This window comes from Amaranthus tricolor, chromosome 10 (assembly GCF_026212465.1).
Source record: "Amaranthus tricolor cultivar Red isolate AtriRed21 chromosome 10, ASM2621246v1, whole genome shotgun sequence".
Taxonomy (NCBI): domain Eukaryota; kingdom Viridiplantae; phylum Streptophyta; class Magnoliopsida; order Caryophyllales; family Amaranthaceae; genus Amaranthus; species Amaranthus tricolor.
Window position 1 is genome coordinate 2981407 of NC_080056.1, and position 22056 is coordinate 3003462.

The 22056-nt window shown below is 33.3% G+C and overlaps 1 protein-coding gene across 1 annotated transcript; it reads right to left on the reverse strand.

Moving 5' to 3' along the window:
* Nucleotides 1–531: 531 nt before the first annotated feature.
* On the reverse strand, nucleotides 532–19318 carry LOC130825090 (kinesin-like protein KIN-7K, chloroplastic). The gene is made up of 24 exons (XM_057690132.1): nucleotides 19009–19318; nucleotides 18668–18904; nucleotides 18457–18554; nucleotides 17900–17989; nucleotides 16462–16514; nucleotides 15068–15133; nucleotides 14926–14979; nucleotides 14621–14680; nucleotides 13620–13698; nucleotides 12674–12741; nucleotides 11831–11893; nucleotides 11594–11698; nucleotides 9209–9313; nucleotides 8989–9096; nucleotides 8761–8907; nucleotides 7815–7994; nucleotides 7492–7641; nucleotides 4396–4614; nucleotides 3670–3810; nucleotides 3452–3577; nucleotides 3307–3357; nucleotides 2080–2127; nucleotides 1820–1990; nucleotides 532–1474 (listed from the first exon to the last, which is right to left on the reverse strand). The coding sequence occupies exons 2-24, from the start codon at nucleotides 18895–18897 to the stop codon at nucleotides 920–922; spliced, it is 2967 nt and encodes a 988-aa protein (XP_057546115.1). The 5' UTR covers nucleotides 18898–18904; nucleotides 19009–19318; the 3' UTR covers nucleotides 532–919.
* Between the last annotated feature and the right edge of the window lie 2738 nt (nucleotides 19319–22056).

A 22056-nucleotide genomic window follows, 5' to 3' on the forward strand; every position in this document is an offset into this window, starting at 1 on the left:
AAAAAACTACAATTGTAAAATGCTCAATAACACAAATGTACCATTAATAATCAAACTCTAACTCCACAGTACCACAGAAAGTCAAATTTTAATCTCATATACTTCTTATGCGTTATATATGAAAAAAGCATTTGTCACATCCACACTTTTCGACCAAAGAACATATGAGAAATGTGATAAAGTACATGACATGTTCAAGGCTTCATCTGTCAATTTAAGCTTTAAATCGAAAATAAAGAAACCAACTAAAAAATACTTCCTCTCATTTTTTTTACTTGCGCCCAAACATCTTTTTAGACAGTCCGATATGTTTTTCAGATTGCTTATATTTAGAATTATACTCAAGTGAAAATTATAAAGTTTGATATTATAAAAGTATCCTACAAAACGAATAAAACAAGATCCCATATGACTGTTTTTCTCGTTTAATAGCGACTATGTAAAATATTATCGAATGATAAATAGCATCAAAAATAAGTTTGGTGCAACTAAAAAACAAAAAATAAACGAAGCTTCAATAGAGAAGGCACAAGAATTCAAGCCTATTTTATAGGGTGACATTCCATTATTTCACCATTAGGAATCTAACATCTAACATAACAAGGAGAAGAGTCAAATATAGTCTTATCCTTTCAAAACACAAAGGTTATTTCCTATTGAGCCAGGATAAGCTAGATAGTAGTACGTAGTAATACATCAAACAAACCCAAGGTTACCCAAAAAGAACTTGATTGGTATTAATTACAACGGAATCAGGGTATCAATAACGTAAAAAAAACACTCATCAGCGCTCACAGCGAAAACAATATGAGTTTGTTAAAGAAAAACCCTGAAACTAAGTTACTAACTTCAGCTACACATCTTCAATTTACAACTCCCACCCCCAGTATTTGTACATGCAAAAATAAACCTATGTAAGTCACCAGTTGTCGGTTCTTGGGCTCTCTCTAGCAGGTTCCGAGATACTATCAGAGTCCGTTCCTTGTGATTTTTTCAGCTTCGCCACTAGAACCCACATATTAGCAAGTTCGTTCTCCAAGTATGCTTCTCGTTGTTTAGATTCTTCTACTCTTCTCTGAAGTTCTCCTTCTCGTTGATCCTTTTCTTGTAGGGCAGCTTCATATGTAAGTTCCCGTTCTTTGCTAATGGCTAGCTCCTTTCTAAGATCTGAGGTACTCGGGCCCTGGTCATGGCGTTTCACGTGAGTTTCTCTCCTTCCGTTTCTCAGTGTTCCTGCAGATCTACGCTGAGGGGGTGGATTCTTTAAAGCAGCCATCTCTGTAGTTAACCTTTCATTTTGATTCATTAGCTTGGTAACCTCCTCGGACAAAGCCTTTAATTCGACAGCAGCAGCAGAAGCCAATCCTTTGGCATATGAACTTTCCTCTGCCAGCTTCTTATTACGTTGTTCCAGCTGATCCTTGATGTCGTTCAGTAAAGTCACTTTCTGTTTCAGCTCTTCAATCTCAGTGGCCTATTTTACAAGAAAAAGGCAAGGAAATTGGAAGCTGGAACAGAACATTACAAATACAGTTTAAAAAAAAAGTAGACTGAATTGATTGAGCATTTTGCTCTGTCCGGCATTACTTCACATTGTTTTCAATCTCTTATTATCAAGGATATACTGCAATGTTAGAAAAAAAATTCCACGGGTCATGACCCAACCACATCACTCGGACATAAGAAATCTGACATGACCGTATCAGGAAATTGCAAACTTTCTAGACACCTGATAATAGTAAGCACGAAAGAACAAAATCCCGTCTTAAAGCAGCACCAGAAATTCAGAAGACCAACCAAAGAAAAGAATGAGACAAACCTGAGCACGCAATCGTAACTTTTCATCCAAATCTACTGATGACCTGTTTCCCCTGTTCACCTCAACTTCCCCAGATATTGATCCTGAATGATGATTTTTTGATTCCAAGGCCTCAGAGAGTTGCTGTTTCAAGGAACTAACTTCTCCCTGCAATGCTTCACATTCACCGATCTGCCACGCAACAAAAATTTTAGTCGGAAAAAAGTATCCACAAATGGATAAATAACAGCACAAGCAGCTTAGGAAATTTGCCTTTTTACCTTCTTATCAAGTTGTTCTTGAATTATACGATTATCTGCAGTTTTCACCTACAAGAAGGAATCAGGAACTACGAACGTCAAACAGCATAAACTTACAAGAGAATCTTTTTTAAGATAAGTTATGAAAAGAAATAATATGAAGGGTAAAAAGTAAAAAAGCCTAGAAGAGAAATAAAGAGCAACAACAGAACCTTCAAGTGGAGCAGTTAACAAATAGTTTCAATGTACAATATCCAGATTCTATTTTCAAGACTATAACTAAACCTTCATTTAAATATGCCCACTCAACAGGGTTAGTGAAATGAACACAAACTAAAATACTAATAGCTTGACTAAGAAAAGAAATGGCTTTCTAGTAATATCAAAATCATACTTCCAAAACAAGCACTTCCTCCGTTTTCAAAGTTCACCATATTTCTGTGTAGGAATTTGCCAATAAGTGAACCATTACTCTTTTGAGCAACTCCTTGCAGGTCATTCACATATTTCTCCACTTCACAATACCACACTTTGGTACTACTTCTCTTCCAAACTATCACGGGTGTGTTGGTCACTTGGTCTATTGTTCACACTTTCTTATCACAAATTTACGCGCCACAAAGAAATGATGCACTCAAAAACTGGTGAAAGTACATGACATCAATTCAAGATTGCATTAGCAACTCAAAGGAGATATACACCCTGGTATAGAAAATGATGCAGCTTTAATTCATTCAGCAACAATGCCAAAGCCTTGATTCCAACGCTATGGGATTGGATTTCAACACACTTAGATTAGGGGATACAACAACATTCCATAATCACATGCCATTAAGTGGTTCCCACCAGGTGGTTGGATGTACGCAATCTTTCCCTTGTTATACTCTTGTTAGTAATAACAAGAGTTTGTTTCCGATTGACCCTTGGTACAAACATGATATGCAACTTCACATGATAACAAAAGTTTGTTTTCGATTGACCCTTAGTACATACTATAGTCCATCATAATTCCGTTTTACTTTAGATTGATGAATGTTTTACATAGTAGCAGCTTTAGAGGCAAGCTTTTTCTATACTCATTCTCCCTAGTATCTAGAAAATACTAACTCCATTTTCACAAGATGGTGGGCTGGTGGAAAAAAGAAAAGGTAATATTTCAAAGCCTTAACCCAAGGAATAATATTCAGAACAAAAGAATGAAGGAGAACATAGCAAAAGTACATAAATGAGAAATATAAGATGCTTCACCTCTAGCTCAAAAGACTTCTCGTTTAGTTGGCTCACAAGTTCGGCAACAGTCTGGAGATCAATAAAAAATACGGGAAAAAGTGTACGTTGAGCCATTGGGTTCAAGTTTAAAGCCTCATGGAATGATGGCAGTTGCAAAACTTACTTGCGACAGCTCAGATTTATCCATCTTGTCATAGTTACTAGTTGCAGTATCAGCAATTTGCTTCTCAAGGAAAGCTATCTGTTCACTTTTGCTTCTGATTTCTTCTCGCAATTTCCTCATTTCATCCTGAAATTCAAATAAAAAGCATGTTAACATACAAGAATCTTAGAAACACAGCAGCACAACCCTAAACATTCACAGTTTCACCAGTATCTTACATGGATTTGCTCCTTTTTAGGATCCTTTGCTGCTTCTTCAGACAATCGCTTCAGTGCACTTGAATGAAGTGCAACCTCACCAGACAAAATCTTTTTTTGCTCCTTGAGGAGATCAATCTGATCGATTGATTTTGTACTTGTCTAAAACAATACAAGTAAATCTTCATATGAAAGCAATGATATCTGAACATCAAATGTATCGAAGTATTCATGTATTCTAATGTATGGTTAAAATCCTACCCAATATTAACTATGAGCAGAAATGTAGAACCAAAAATTTTTATATAACAGCTTGTGCTTATGGTTTTGTCTTGTCACATGTGACTACAAAAAAGTAACTCATTTGCCGGGAGCTAACGAAAATAAATTATTTAAGGGTTTATTTAAGTTATGAAAAGGAAAGCCTCGGCAGACACACCAATTATGGTAAACAATTAACATTCCAAATATAACAAAGTTCGGTTATCAGTTGAACGGTTTAATTGATCCTATATTGATTATTCTGAGATCCAGGCAACCTCTCCAAGATGACTGAATATATTTGCAGTTCTTTTTTGAATCTAAGGCCACATATACGTAAGCAAAAAGGGGGTCATCAAACCGATATACAATAAATATTAAATACCGAAGCAATTTTACACTAGTCATAAGAAAAAAGATTAAAATTTCTGTATCCTGCTACATGTCTAAAAGAAACACTCATACATGAATAGAAGTTCTACATACCAAAGGTGTCTCCAGTCCAGAAAAGTCTTCAACAATTTCTCTTTCCTGTCTAGCCACAGGGGAAAGCTCCGCTGAATCAGTTCTTTCCATAAGCAAAGACTGGGAAAGCTTGGTATCTGCATTGAGATTAACACTTTCCGCTTGTGGAGTTGATGGTGTACTATTTGATTTCACAGCACTCGATTTATCGCTACTAGTACCCAAGCTACCATCTTTTTTCTGGAATAGAACACAAATTAAAGAGATAAGAGGAAATATGATGACAGTAAGCAAGCAACGCAAATCAGCATGTTCAGCAATGAGGTCTAGAGATGGTTCAATTCACTATTTAAAGCTATCCTTATATAGGATACTTTTTAATGGACCATGCACTTTATAATTCCACTTCTAACCCGAATCACAACCTTATATCCTTTAAAATAAAAACAGTATCTCCGCTCAAACCATTTTGATTGCATCCCAACTTGAAGAAAATATGAATACTTACCAATGGAAGAAAATATCAATTTACTAAAAAAGGAAACTAATAATTTTTTTTTTGAAAAGGAAACTAATATTTTAAACAAGATTTAAAATTAAAAAAAAATAACAGTCCAGTACTCCAGTGTAATCTCACCAAGGCACAGGTTGAGGAGCACTAAATCTACATACATTTACTTCAAAATTCTAAGGAGTCAACGAGTCTTCTGAAGACCGCTTGGAGGGTCGATTGTACGCAATCTTATCCTTGTGATAGCAAAAGGTTAATTTTCGATTGATCATTTATAACAAACATCTAATGCAACTTCAAATAAACAAATGCACATGATTTAATAAGTCAGTTTACTATAGTTCCAGTACAATTGGAAATAAAAAAGCTATTAATTTTTGGCCCCATCAAGAATAAACATAAATCGGAAACTGAGTGTTGGGTAAACTCAAGGACCAATAGCTGTAAAATCTAAGAAAAGTGACAGTTCCAGCAAGAGGATTTTGACATTTTGTGAGTTTATGAAACCGAAATATCCCCATGTTCATAATAAATCTTCACTAGAACGTGAAATGAATTCTGAACCTTTTAAGCAATTAGAAAAAAGTCATTCGTTATGACCTTAATTTATTTTATTTTACTTCTCATGTCCGTAGTCAAAAGCAAATTACCAAGAGAAGCAAAAACCAGTGAGCTTAAAGCCCCCAATTTGAGGCTCGCTACAGAGAATGATGAAAATATAAGCAGGAAGCAATATCTATTGAAGGGTGCAGATAGCGAAGTAGGGAATGATAAGCTTCAAGAATTGTATCAAGTGGCCTCTAGCTGGAAGTTACACCAACAAAAGAGACTATAGAAGTTACTTTCATGGCCAATTTCCCAAAAGTAAATAGCATGGCAAAATAGTGAAGTTCAGAGGAAAACAACAGCCTCAACAATAGCTGCATAGCTCAATCTCCTTTGCATTATCATCACATTGCTATAAATGTAAGCATGGTCACTTTAGATCTTAAGACAAAAATTTCTCAAGCTAATGAAAGCATCCCAACATCTAGGTGGTAAGCTTCTTGATTGTCCATGGTGTGTAGCCAAATGACCCCTAAACTATTAGACTGACATCCTTTATCCTTAAACTTACATAATTTGACCTCACGAACAAAAGTTCACAAAACATGCCAATCATGTCAGCCAAGCAACACTGAAAAACCCAAAACCAGAGCTTCATGCAAAGCAGTTTTTGTAAACATGTTAAGAAGGGGAGAGAAAGAAAAATAAATCCAGGATGATATCCATCTATGATCTAACTCAAAACACAGCACAGTTCCACTTTCACAAAGCTCAAAAGTGTTTTTAAAAGCAATGCCATGGAGCCACCATGAACCGGTTAGCCAATGATACTAGAAGAAATCCTGATAAGTCAAAAACCACAAAGATTAATATAAATTACATATCTCTAAGTTTTTAGCTGCATCTTAACGGGAACGGGTCGCGATAGTTATATTTATATAGGATAAATGTTTATATATATATATATACATATATATATATATATATATATATATATATATATATAATATGATCTAATATTAAAAAAATTATTGAAACTAAAAATATTAAAAATAGTATATACACATTAAATAATGTTACAACTGAACTGTGAACTACTGTATGTATAATAAAGGTGAAATTTACTTTTACTTTTGAAGAATATTGAAATAATTAAATTAAATAAAGGTATTTGACATGTAAGTAGTAGAAATACTACTAAGTCCTAATAGTGTCAATAGTATCTGCCACCTACCCTCACAAGCAATGGGTACTTGACACACCATATTAATAATTAATTAATAAAAAATAAAGTACAATCTCTTTAATTCAAAACTTACAGCGGATGGTCATTCTTTCATCTTTTTCAAAGCTCTTTTTCTCTGTCATACTTTTTCATTAACTAAAAGCTTTCTATTTCTTCTAATTCCCATCTAAATCGAGCTTTCATGGACGAATCTTATAGTTTATTTAAATATTTCATCTTTTAAATTGTTATGTAAGTTTTTGTTGCAGTTTTTTCATTGTAATTTTTGTAGTTTATCTTGTCAATTGGTGTGGAACGGTCAAATTCGCCCGTGAAAAGGGTTTAGATCCGGTTTGGAACGGTCATGACGGTCGATTACCGTTTTGATGCGCCGTTTTTCTACCCACCGTTACAAATCGCGAATTCTTGGAACGGTGTCTTGAAAAACCGTGTCAACTCGGCCGAGTTTGACACCATGTTCTAAACTCACAAAAATGGTTACTTTATAGCCGAAAGCATTTTATAGATGATCCATCTAGGATGTGCATCCCCCTCTAATCTCCTCACCCTGTACATCCCTCCCTCTATGAACACGCAGATCATAATAGGTATTCATGCACCTGTACAACTGTATTCACCACAATCAAGGAAGTGCACATAGCTCGTTAGGGATATATGTGCACATTTACAAATCAAAAGCTTCTGCATGTTTTTAGCTTACATCACAATTCATACACACACACTAACGAACCCCATATTAGTAGTTATTGAAGTCATGTGGAAGATGAATTACAATTTACAATAAATAAAAATTGTCAACAACATTTGTACATACCCGAATCTTTAACCAGTTCAAGAGTCCATTTTTACGAGACTTCTTCTCCTCTTTTAAGGTGTCATTTTCAGCATATCCATCCGCAATGTACAAGTCAATATTTTCATCTTCCAGGATCAAATCACGTCTCTTATGAGGTAGATAAGCAAGCTGGACATTTATACAAAAACGTAACAATAAAGCAACAAAAGCAGCCTTTTAAAAGCTTAAAGATTATATGCATTAGACTATTATATTGATACTAAGGTATCGTATCTAACACACAAACTGAAAAAAAAGTTAATGTATACCATGGACTAATGAAACCAAAAAGGGAAACACACCTCTTCCTCCCCAAAAGAATGCCTTCTCCTTGGACCAGCACGGTGAGGAAATCGTGACGGTGAAGACTTAGTGGAGACCAATATTAATTTTGTCAACCGTTGTATTCTAGACAAAAGAGCCGCTTTAGCTTCTTCCTCTTCTTCCAGACGTGATTGCAGTTTGAATTGCCCGTCTTCTAGCTTTACAAACCACGAAATGATAATAGAATAAAATGGCATTAGCTTAATCCGAAACCAACACAATTTAAAGCATCTTTAGGCTTCAAAGCCATTGTTTAAATTTACATTAAAAGGACACTTATGAAAAAACCGGATAATTTACAGCAGCAGATACTAAGTCCTTGAAATCAGCTAACCACAATCACATGAGCCAAGTCATAAAGGTTTTAAAATATATCGAACTTTTACAACCTAGGGTGTTAAAAAAACTGCATTTCAGGGCGGTTTAAGGGATATCTTGTGGTTTCGGCCATTATTTGGTGGTATGACAACGGCTTCATCCACATTGCCGCATCACCATGGTCATTTCCATGATCGCGACGAAATGACATATTTGCACCATGCAACCCTTCCAATCAAGCTTCACATCATAACAAAACACCATGGTGATCCATGAGAGCGTGTTAACCACTGAAACTATGAAGCACAATCTTCAAAGAAAATTTAAAATAAAAAGTACTTTGCACAAAAACATGTATTTAAGATTCATGAGAGCATCAAACAAAAACCACTGAAACTATTAAACTCAATCACTGATTATCACCTTATATATCACATTGAAAGCATGTCAAATTCAGTAAGACCTTCAGGAATCACAATAAAACAAAAATGGGAAACAAGTGTAATATAACAGTTAAAAATGATGTAGCAAGACTAACATATCTTACAATGAAAAGCCAAAGATTCAATGTATCATTAGAGAGTACTTTCATAAAGACCAACATACCTTCTGTTTTAGAAGTACAATTTCTTGTCCTCCACTTTCTTTTAGTTCAGGAACATTGAGAATGCCCTTCTTCAGTTGTTCCAATTCTTCCTTGAGCAACCGAATCTCATTTTGATACTTCTTAATGAGTGACTTCTCATCAATTATCTGCTTAAAGTCCATTATGAATCAAGGGCTGCAATATAAAGTATTTAGTACTAGTTAAATTTTTATGAAATAACAGCATACTTTATTCTGTGCTGCTTGAATTTCAATATGCTTGGCACGATGAGCAAACTTTAAAGTGTTGTGCGTTTCCTCAGCATTGCTTGATGCAGGAGTTACAGTGCAAATGAGCTGCACATTTAAACCAGGAATATAACATCAAGCAGAAAATACAGTACTTTATCCAAAGACCCAAAACTCAATAATGGACTTCATTCACATCAAAAAAGAGACTCAATCTCACCGAAACACGCCCATGGCCACTTAATGAGGATTGAAGAAACCTAGTTAATTTGGAATCTCTGTATGGTATATGTGTAGATCTACCTTCTGTTAGCTTCGATATTACCTGTTATTATTACAGCCAAAATTAGCACAAAACTACCAGAATCGTAACACTAAATATTGAGGCAATGCCAAATATTAGAAAAAGATACAGTCCATTTGCCACTGAAAAACCGAAACTTCAAGTTGTTGTCAAAAGAGAAATAAATAAAGAAACCACAAATCTACAGTAAAGCAACTTCCTTCATGCAAAGCATGAACCAAAAGCATCCAATGGAAATGCTAAGCAAACAAAGGGATTTTTTTAATAAGCATATTCTACAAAAAAAAAAAGAGCATAATGGAAAAAATTAGTAGTTAGACAAACACAATTTGCCGTTTTAGGTGTTTGGTGAATAGCACATTTGAAGAGCAGAGAGGGTCCACTTTACTTTTTACAATATATTAATAGGAGTATACTACCCTGAATACAAAAGAGCATACTGAGAGTGTTAGCACAAGATAATTCGATGAAATGACACTACCCTAAATTTTGCAATATTTATTCATAAATTACAACACCCCTTTATCTAATACATACATATATGTATTTCATATCACTAATTCGTGCAAACTAAATAGCAAACTAATAATTGAATCAACACTTACTCCCTCCCGTCCCTCTGAATTTGCCTCATTCTCTTCTAATTTATCCACACAATTCATCTTATGTTATCATTTATTACCTACTTTTCATCTTACATCAAAAATAACCGCATTAGTGATATGTACAATCTTCTAATATAAAGTATTGTACAAATGTACTAATGAAATTTGCTAATGTGATCTGCAAATGCAATCCTCTATCAGCTACCAAGCAGGGTCATACTGCAAAGAACCAAGATCTCTCTTCCATCAGCAACCCTCAACAAAAGAATACGAAGCATTCAGTCAACAGAAGACCTTAATATTTCATCCTTTGAGAAAAAAAAATAATATAATTAACAACTCTGAGAGATAAACTACATAATAGAAAAGGCCAAACCATACAATCTGTGAATAGACCTACCTCTCTAGCATAATATTGTGGAAAGACCAAATAAAGGCTGCAGATTCTCAATCCAACTGAAGATTCAATAGAAGTTCAACACCAAAAGATGTGTAAGCATATGGACAGCCCAACTAAGAAGATAATTTCACCTAAAGTGAAATTTAACAAACCATCACAATCACCCATTAACCTTAAGTGAAAGTAGTACCGAGCTCAAGCCGAGGGGCAATCTATTACTTTATGAAAAGCTAGTGAAGCACCAAACCAAACTCTATATCTGAAAAAAAAAAGCATTAGAAAGGCACCTAAAAAACCAGTTTTTAAAACCTCCTAAACCCCTTACATACCAAAACTCTATCAAAACTTCAATTCAACAATAATAACCATTCTCAATATTGTTTAGCAATGTTCCATACTTGTCTCATTTGTTAACATTTCTACCACCTCATTAGTATTACACAAAGCAACCAAGAGAACCCACTAAAACATTCACAAAATTTAACAAACACCAGAATTAATTTATTGATTAAAAAACTCAAACTTGTAAACAATGCTTCTCAAAAACCAAGGTCAAGCCGTCAAGCTCAAATTCTTTCCCAGTATTGTAGTCTTAAAAATTCATTAACAATCTCAAACCACTTTTTCTACCCCCCTCAACTTCCACAACTTGATTTTTTCTCGAGGCAATAATATCTTGATCTCCATAGCAAACATTGCTTCCCTGATCTCTAATGTTACTTGAAATAGAATATCAGTTACTTTCCACTAATTCAATTACTAGGATCCAACCCAAAACTCCAAACAAAGGTGACCAACTAGATCATCAATAAATAAAACGGAAACATCTGCTGATTAGTGATTAAAAAGTAATAGCCTCCAAATAACTCATTACCTCACCCCCATCCCTTCAAAAAATCCTTGACAATATCATCTCAAGCCACTAGTAGTTGGGAGAAGACAACCACCTTACTGCCTACTCTTCTTTCTAAAATTTTAAGGACAGAGATCTTCCACTAGCACTAATAGAAAGTACAGTCAACTTGACAAATAGGCAACTACTTCTGCTTCTCCACCCCACCAACGAAATGCTTGCAGTGAGAAACAAGGAATGTTATAAACACAAGAGGTCACAGAGATCGCTTTATTCATGTAGTGACAAAATTTTACAGTAATTATACAAATAAGGAAAAAGCTTAAGAGAAAGCAAATTATAATTTTAGTCTAGCCGCATCGTAATTCATGTAGCCTCATTACAAAAGATATTTACATAAAATGAATAAATGATTCAAAAATTGTAAAACAATAGAGGCTTACTGTCCCAAGAGTCAGCAAGCTTTTATTTATGTAAGATCCTTCCTTCCGCCGGACACCAGTGGTCTCGGCTTTGGAGCTCTCAGAACCTGCCAGATCGATGAGATGCTGCATACATAAGTTAGATAAAAACAAATTTATAAGTCTTCAACATATGCTTCAGCTTGTAGAAGAACAATGTTGAATATCAGAAAACAATTAGTGCGAAGCAAAAAAACACTTGTGACAAAAAAAAAATACCAGCTGAGAGAGGTTAACAGCTTCTCCTTCACTGTTATTCCCAAAAGGACTGCTTTCAATGGTCTGATAACAAGACAGAAAACCAACAGATAAAACAAGTGATTACAGAACCCCGAACAGAGGTGTGAACCATCAGTGTAGGCTAACAAGCATGACATTGGCATCATACACTATCTTAAGCCCATCTAAGAAGAAATATGCAATTACAGAGAAATACATTTAACATCTAAGATGCACAATGCCATATACGAGCATAATCTAAACAATGATCTATATGATTGTTTATCAAGAATCAAGAGATCCATAGTAACTAGATAAAACAAATAACTATCGGCTGCTTGAGTGTTAACAAGCAAAGAGATGGAAACAGTTATATTCCCACTTGTAAAGCTTGCATGCAGGAAATACAGGCTACCCTACTACTGCAACAAAAATCAATGTTCATACTTCATAGAACTCAAAAACAATAAGGAATCAAATGACTCTTTTCTCATAGGTCCTCAAACAAATTAATGAGAAAAGTACCTCAAATTTACATCAGTTAAAAACAATTTATGCAACACTTCATAGAAAACAGAGGGAAAATCTATGGAAGATTTATATACAGAATATTACTGAATAGGAAGGCACCGTAACTAAACTATCACTATCTATGAACCAAAGCATTGCATGACATTTCCATGAAAAACAGAAGCAAAAGTTTGACTATTTAGCATAGCATTGCCAAATAAAACACAAAAACAAAAAAAGAAACAAAAGAAAAAAGAAGGAAAGGGATCCCAGAATCTGATTCAGCAATTACCATACAACATTGAAACAGACCATGCAAAAATAACAACTTACCAAGGTAAATATTGTATGGCTTCTGCTGCTAAGAAGATTGAAATTGGTTGAGCCAACATGTCTGTGTTCTGTCACCAAAATCAAAATCATAAAAAATGATAAGGTGCTCCCATACAAAAACAGGAGATAATACATCATCAAAGTAGCAGACTCTAATTACAGTCATCAAACATCACTAGTCACAAAAAAGGATTCAGCAAAACCGCTCAATGCACCTTTTCATTCACTACATTAAAATCCAAATCCATAAAACAACTAAAACTTTACACTACATTTGAAACCAACAAAGCAAACAAAATTTTCGTGAATCCCTCAAGAAAACATAAATCTAGAGTTCAAGGAAACCTCATCAATGTTCAATCAGTGAGACAAAGATCTCCAATGCCCACCTCTACAAAAACAGCATGATGATAATGTAAAAAGAGAATGACACGCCAAGGGGAACATTATCATTCCAGACATAATGCCCATAACTTTCAACTTTTTGAATTGGAATTTGCCATCATGTGGTTACTAAAGAAATAGAACCACAAAAGCGGGGTCTAGATAGAGAAGGTTACTCAAGTTAGTAAGGAAACTGAAAATCAAGTAGAAGTAGCTTTCCACAATCCACAAAATATGCTTCAGCTTTTCATGACCATAAGAAAAACAAAAAGTGCTTTCTAATGATCAAATTCAAGAGATGATTGTCAAAAACTGATAATAGAAGCATAAACTATCACAACGCTTATAAATATGACATCCATCAAACTATACTATGTTATGTTTAATTTCTGAACAAACCAAATAGTTCAAAATGATACATATGGAGAAGAAATGTTTTCAATTTCTCATAAAATAAGCTTCCTAAAATTTAGCTTAACTGTACACTCTAAACATGCTACAGTAACTTGTAGAGGAGCCTTGAATAGTTGCAATAAAGAAAAAAAAAATATTTTCACGATACCTTCACCAGCTGCAATCAACGACAATGCATGGGCTGGTGACAGAACCACTTCTTCTTTCACTCCTTCAACAAAAATTCCCTGCATTAAGAAACATTTAAAACTTGCATCCAATTATTAAAAGGAAAGCCAAAAGAGCAATTTCAAAATAGTATACACAGAATGCATTCAACAATATCCCATGGCTGATAAACAATTATGCATTGGAAAGTTAAGACAAACATAATTGCACTTTTTGCATATCTCTAATTTATCATTTAGAAAATTTTGTGCAAGTAATAGGCATGCCTTTATAGATGTGAAATTGTGAAAGTGCTAATGCCTAACAGAGAACTTATCTGTTCTAGAAATAGAATAACTGACTGCAGCTCTACGGTGAAATAAAAAAATGTTTCCACGTATAGTGGATATTAAGCAATATTCAATCATATGGACCAAACCAATATAACTCAAATTTACTGCATATATAAACTAGAAGGCTTACTAAAAACTCATTAAGAACTCGAATAGTAGTTAAACCATCCTACTTCATACATGAATAGAAAGGGGTATAGTTAATAGTAGCATAATGTAAAAACCTAATTTTTGAATTATGGGACACATGACATGAAAGAAAGGGGTAGGCATAATGAAGTAGCCAAATATGCCATAGCCCCGCAATCGCAACCGAAACCGCATTGTTTTAATTATGGGACAATATGACATGGTAGAAAGGGGTATGAATAATTTAAACGGCAACAAAACTGTGCTAGAATAGAAATGTTGCATTTATGTAGTAGCCAAGGATAGAATATATTGCACTTAAAAAAGGTGGAAGTACATTTATATTTAGGTTGTGGTCGTTGATACAAACCACTTGACAAAAATTATAAGGAAGAAGCATCAAGTTAGGTTAAAAGTGTTCTTACCTATCATACTAGCAAAATTTTTTGCTTATTTTCCTAATTGCAGATTTAATAGTAGCAACCACCTAGAAAACAATAGGCAGTGAAATACTGAGTACCTGATGGTCCTCTCTGATTCTCAAGTTCTGTCCAGCTGGATTCAACAAATCATTAACCACCTGGATAGTGAAACAAAATAAAAGATCATACGGGCTTGTTATAAGTTAACCATGCAGTAGGCTCCCACTGTTTCTCACAATAAGGCTTACGCATGTTCATGAGAAAGTGTGAACAATTCTACTCCCAGCAAGGACTAAGAATTTAATCAGTCCAAGAAAGGAAGAAATAAGACAAGTTTAACTGATCAGAAATCTTATTCTTATTGACCAACAAAACAATACCTCACGTTAAGAGAGGCACATACCTCATTGTAAATCTCAATATAGGACACACGGAGGAGAAATTCTCGGCTAGGAGTCTACAACAAGTACATAGGTCAGAAAACAATCTTAACTTCAAAAATGACATAGAATGCAGGTTTTTATGTAAAATACAAAGATGAGAACCTCTTGGATAATACTAAAAGAATCCTTCACAGCCAATGGTATAATTCCTGGAGATCGTTGATCACCCTACAATAAAATATAGCATGAAAAATAATTTAGTAAAAGCTACAATATAAGAGAACCCATGCAATGAATTGATATGCAAGGCAGCAAAAGACTCTTCCAAACCCTCTGGCGAGCTACACCGCTCCACATCACCTAGTTCTCTTTACAGAGATGATAAGAAAAATTGTCATTGGTTAAAAAAAATCAAATTAAGTAACATACCGTGTGTTTTTCCAAAAATAAAATTTTATACGATATCAATAGATTACAAAGGTAGTCCGCTCAGTGTAAAATAAGAAAAGTAAAGAGGTATTGAGAAGCCAATCATTTTATTTCAATGTTGGAAAAATCTCCTATGTAAGTATTGAGTTACTTGGTGTGTCTGTATCATACTCTGGCTATATTAAGAAAAAGCCACCATCTGCATAAAATACTATAAAATGTGTCTGCATGATTAACTATGCTTAAAGTCCACAATAATTTGCACTCTCCTTTTGTGGTATCCTCTCTCAAGTCTCAACCCACTTGTTCTTACTTTTTCTCTCTATACTAGTCCTTCTAACTTCTCTCTACCCAGTTCTTGTGCATTTTCTGTCACTTCCCACCTCATAATAAACCCCAATTCTTTTTTTCCTCTCTACCAACTTATTTTTTCTATCTCATACTTTCAGTTCTACGTTTAAATCTTTTCAATAATTAATTCGGAGTATAACAATTCATGATTTTGTCAACCACTATAATTGTAGTGAGATAGAGGGTACATAACAGCATATTAAAATTTTATGCAGTAATCAAGGATCAAGAAAGAATATCACGTCTCCCATAGACATAGTTCATTCGTGATTCAATTCTATTTGCGACATATGCCAATATTCTTGTCACAAGAGACTTTAGAGGAATAGGAGTACAGGTTATGCAATAACTATGGATTAAAGAAGAATGTCAAGTCTCCCAATATCATAACTATTTTTTCCACTGTGAGGCATACATCAAATATACTGTACCTCAGAAAAGCATATTCTGATGAAAGACAGCCAGGAGAAACCTCTGACATTCCATTATAATGCCAAAGCCATAAACCCAACATATGAGACGGTACATGAACCAAAACAAATGAATTTGGCATTCCAACAAGAAAAAAAAATCATAGAAATTAGCCCATCTTTATAAATTTGCAAAAATTTGGAAACATCCAGAGTACAGAATCATTAACTGAAAAATCAAATCAAACCCTCATCATGATATATTAAACCAAAAAGAAGATAATTTTTACATAAATGATCAGGATAAGAATGCATCTCCAGTCAATATAATGAATGAATTACACAGAAAACAAATAGTAGTCCTACATGCATAGTGTGAGTCTTCCCACTGCTGGTCACTCCATATGCAAAAATAGTGCCTGTTGCAACAACATCAAAAGCCACTTCAGCTGTCCAAACTGTTAATATGATCAATCTAGTTGACAACTTTAGGGGAAAAAATCTTAATGGCACCATTTAACAAAAGTCAATAGCTAGGGAGGCTATTGCAAAAACTCTGAGTAAAAATAACCTAAATTACAGTATGCAACAGGAAAGTAAAGTAAAATAAATGAACAGCATTACAGAAGCATATACAGGGAACTGAGACATGGTAGCTTTTATACAACAGCATTTGCTATGAGAATCTTGTTAGAGTATATAACATATCTTGGGGCCTCAACCATCAGCTTAAGCTTTTGGTTGAGTTGGTTCCTTAACATGGTATCAAAAGCCAACGTGAGAGGTCACGGGTTCGAATCTCAACCACCCCTCATTTAAAGTGGAATATTCAGCGCCTATGCGCATCCACACTTCTAGCCCAATGGGGTCTCGTGTGAGGGGGCGTGTTAGAGTATATAACATATCTTGGGGCCTCAACCATCAGCTTAAGCTTTTGGTTGAGTTGGTTCCTTAACAAATCTAAACTCAGACGCCAAATAAAATCACATTCTACATTTGATGACCCACAGGGAACATGTTATCCACTAAATTTGGAAACTAATGAATCAAATACTAGTATTGCGACAATGCGGAAAAAAGAACATGTCTATGTAGCTGTCAAGTTCCACACGTGTGCATTTACTAGTTCAAACTGTAAAATTATGGGAGCCATCAGCGCTCAGCAGTCAGCATAAACATGGATTTCCACACCATAAAATTTATTTTAATTTATTTTCTATCTTGAACTTGGTCAAGCTAACATGATTTTGCCTTAAAGACATGAGATATCTCTAAGTCTCATATCTCAAATTTGATATTCCTCGAATTCGCAAGTCACTCAAAAAAATCACTTCAATTTTATTGCACTCACAAAACCATCCAGCTCACTGATTGGTGATAATCATCACGGGCTACATCAGCAGATTGTAATACTACTTAGTAGATCACTTACTTAGCTAAGGTGAGTAATATTTCCTAAGACATTTAATTCGTGTACTCAGTAGCAGTGTATACATTGTCCAAACCAGTCCAGTTCCAGAATTAATTCTGGCCCAGACTGGAAATGTGTACACTCCTAAGGTATGTGGTGTATGATATACATGACTCAAAGCCAATGTAGGTTTTAGCCTACTAATAGCTAAGGATTTGAAGAGCAGATCAGCAGACACAACAACGATTTGTAGAACAGAGGTCCTTTAGAAATTTCAAAAAGAAATAGTGAACTCATGAAGGACATAATAGGTTTAAGATGGAAATGCTGATACAAGGATATAGATACACATACAGCTAAATAAAAAAAACAAGTAATAGCATAGTACTGTACCATTGATTCCCTCCATTGCACCATTTACAACATGTTGAGCAGCAACATCGTAAACATGGCGTGTAGTGGTTGTAGGCCCAAATACTTGATCTACAAAGTTACAATGAATCTTAAGTAAGAAATAAATCAAAAACATCTAGAAGGTTGCAAGCCTCCTCCCAAAAAATAAGAGGTTTTCTTCATCATTTATGATGTTCTAGAACAAAGAACCTTCCTTAAACATTCATAAGATTCATCATTAATTACATATTCAGTTACAAAGAATAACTACATGATTGTAAATTTGTAATCACTCCGCAAACATCCTCTAATACCAAAAGTTACCGCACAAAGAACACTTTACAATATAAATTGAAGACATTTTGCACCTAGCATACGATAAATTCAGAAACAAATTGTTCCAGCATCGCTATTCCAACTTTTCTTACAGAGGTAAATCCAGCACAAGATATTACAAAGATTTCTAAAAACAAAACAACAGTAAATTTCCAATTATATTTCAAATACTTTACCTACATTACCAAATGATCACTCATTCATGTAAAAAAAAAACTTACCATAAGCGTATGCTATGGACGGATTATGCTCACTCCTCACAACCGTCTCGCCATCCGCATACCAAGCAATCTCTTCACCTTGTCGGATTTCCTTCGGACTAATTTAAAAAAAAATCAAGAAAAAAATTTTAAAAGAGCAAAAATAATAACAAAAACGTTGCCTAATCTAATTTAATAAAGCAAACAGAATTCAGAATTAAATATAAAACACCTGAGTGGACGAAAGCGAACAGTGACGGTGACATTCTCCTTGGATTTCTCATCAACAGCAGCACTCTCAGAGAACAGATACTGATGACGATGCTTACTCCTCGTCGACGAAGGTGCCAAAGAAGTTTGTGCGTCAAACGAAGTTTCTAAAAACTGCTTAGAAGACGATGTAGTTGAGGATGATGCAGAGTTTGCTTGTTTTCTTGATTTTAAGCCTTGTTTCGACGCCATTTTTTCACTGTACAATTATATAAATTTACACAAAACTACTCCAATTCCGCAAAGTTACTCAAAATAACAAAGAAATTAAACAACATACAACAAATGAAAATAAAATATTACCTGAAAAAGGAAGTTTATTTGCACATTGCAGGACAAAAAGAGTAATTTATAGAGATCTAAAGTGAAGTAAGAAAAGCAATCGTAATCAGTAAGAGCAAAAATCTCCCTCTTCTTGAAACAGTAAAATTGCTGGGATAGGCTAGGGTTTGTAGCTTGCCTTCGAAGCGATTCTCTGCAAATTTTTCCCCAATAACCCACTTTTTAGGAGAGAGAGAGAAAGACTGTGACTTGAATGCGAACAACAACATACAGCTATAGGGAGAGAGAGATAGAGAAAGAGTGTAGAAAAGCTGAGAGTATTTTCGATGTTTTTTTTTTCTTTTTGCAAATAATAAATGCACTATTTTTAAATATAGTCCGATTTTTAAATGTTGCTAAAATTCATGTTTATTAATTTAATGTACTATTTTTAAACATAAATATATTTTATTTGATGATTCAAAATTAAAAATCTAGTTGTTATTTAAAAAACATGTAAAATTAATGAAATAAAACCTCAATTCACTAGTAGAGGCTTTAAAACAGTAAGAACATAATATAATAGTACATTGTTTTTTTTTTAATACTTCCTCCATTTTAATTTACTTGTAATATTTATTTTTCACACTATTCAATGCACTAATTCAATTCTTAATATTACTAATTATATATAATAAAAAATTATAAAAATTTGATATCGATTAGTTTTGCAATGAGACGAATTAAACAATATCTCACTTGACTATATTTTAACCTATAGATTAAAAATTAATTGTAAATTTAGAGTGATGAATAAATAGTGTTATTTTTACCAATGTTATAACTAATATAGAATGGAAAAAGTATTAAGCTAGTTTACAAATTAAAAAGTACTTAGTAGTTAGTAATTACCTTCTTCATCCCTATTATATATTATATGACGCCATTTGTAAAAAATTATTTTCTTACTTTGTAGTATTTAAAAGACAAAAAACTATGAAAAAAGAACTTTATTTTAAGCATTGAATGAATGCTCTTTAACTCAAATATATAACTTTAATACTCTACGATCTGCATACGATTAGGATTCAATGGAAAAAAAAAAAAACAAATAGAACCACTAATAATTTATATTGGTAATTCTTAGTTTTTTGTTCATACTCAAGGTGAGAATGCTGACATTGTGAATCGTCTTATTTGTGTTGGTAGTAAGAGTAAGTTTTTTTTTTATTAAGTTGAAACTACAGATCAATAATCTCAAATATTAAAATTTTTGGCAATATATGTGTTATTGTAGGCTTGGATAAAATTAAAAATAGAAATCACATACAAATTGTTTTTAAACGGTTAAATTTTTGACAAAAAGTGACAGTAAAATAAAAATTATGATTAATTTTAGCATTATTTTGAAAATTAAGTGGATTAGATAAAATAAAAAAATACTTTTATATATTTATGAATGATTTTTCCTAATCTATTAATAATTTTCAAGTCATTAAAAAATAGAGTAAAAATTATTGCACAAACTAAAAAAAAGTGGCCTTATGATTCTAGAGAATTAGAGATGCATTAAAAAAATAAATATGGAACAAATATTTTTTGGGCGCACATTAGTTGACCGGGAAACTCACAGGAATCGTGTGTGTTTTATGTTGACTTGTGAACTAATAGTTGGAAGCCACGTGTCGTAAGAATTTAACAATATCTGGTTTTTTTGTGTAGTGAATTTAGGACGGAGTTGCTGAGGCCAGGATGGCCTCTACCCCTTGGCCCCTTTGAAACAAAAAATAATACACTCTTTTTGGTTGTTATATTTATTGTTTTGAGATTTTATTTTTTTAATTTCTGTATATATTTCTTGTGAAAACTTTATTAAGAAGTAAAGAGAGTATTTAGTAATAAATAAAAGGTAAAATAAATTCTATGGATAAAACTTTAAACAAAGTTTTTATATATAGATCATATCGGGTTTGATCATTGTTAAAAATAAATATATTACAAAATGAGAAATAACAACTTTACATAAAAAACAATGATAAATGAGAGTGACAAAATGAATCTCTTTTAATAATACCATCACTTTCCAATAAGAGAAGTTTTGAGTAATAAAAAAGCATCAACTAATATCTTTTTCCTACAAAAATAATTATTTTTGTAAAACAAAATCAATACAAAAGTGCTTAACAAACCAAAGTAAATTAATTAATTAACAGTGTGGTTGTAGGTTAATTAGCCGGGTATGATATGCAATTTTTTCCTTTAAGTTAGTCGGGTACGATTATTAGCTCATTTTGGATAGTCGATCGCCTAGAGCCCTTAAAAATAAGTGCCCTATAGTATTAAATGGTACTATTCAAAGTCGATTTTAAGCGGTACTTTTTAAGTGATGTGTTTGTAATTTTTTTATATTTGATGTAATTTTAAAATATAATGTTGTAATATAATATATTTTGTCTTGAATTATTTCTCCACTATCTTTTGATATAACAAAAAATCTCATTAGAAAAATCATAAAAATAAATAGGACTCCAACCCTGTATCATTAAACATAAAAAAAACTCTAAAATATTCTGAGTGTTAAGTACAAATTGAAAGAAACAAAATTAATAGTACTAAAGTTACCATGTTAGGAAGAAATATGGCCAAAACAAAGACTATATAAACTATAAAGTATAGTTGTAGGCAGGTTGACCTAATATTGGAGAATTATAAAATATTATAGTAAGTAGTAAGGTAGAGGGATCATCTCATAACATAATTGATAAAGAAATGCAACTAGACTGTCATGGATGATACTCCTTTCTTTTAAAGGGAGTTAGGTTACTTGTATCATTATTGGGAATCATTGACCAAGCCAATGCATGGAAAGTGACCTTTTTTAAAGGGAGTAAAGTATATTATTGTTTGGTGATGTTATTATTGTGTATAATAGTCTTTTAAAAATATTTTTAATAAGATATATGAGTTGTGTTTGTATCTTATTATATATCAAATATATTAGCCTTGTAACTTTCACATTAATTTTTATCATTTTAAAAGTTTTGATTAAATTAGATATTTATTTATATATATATATATATATATATATAT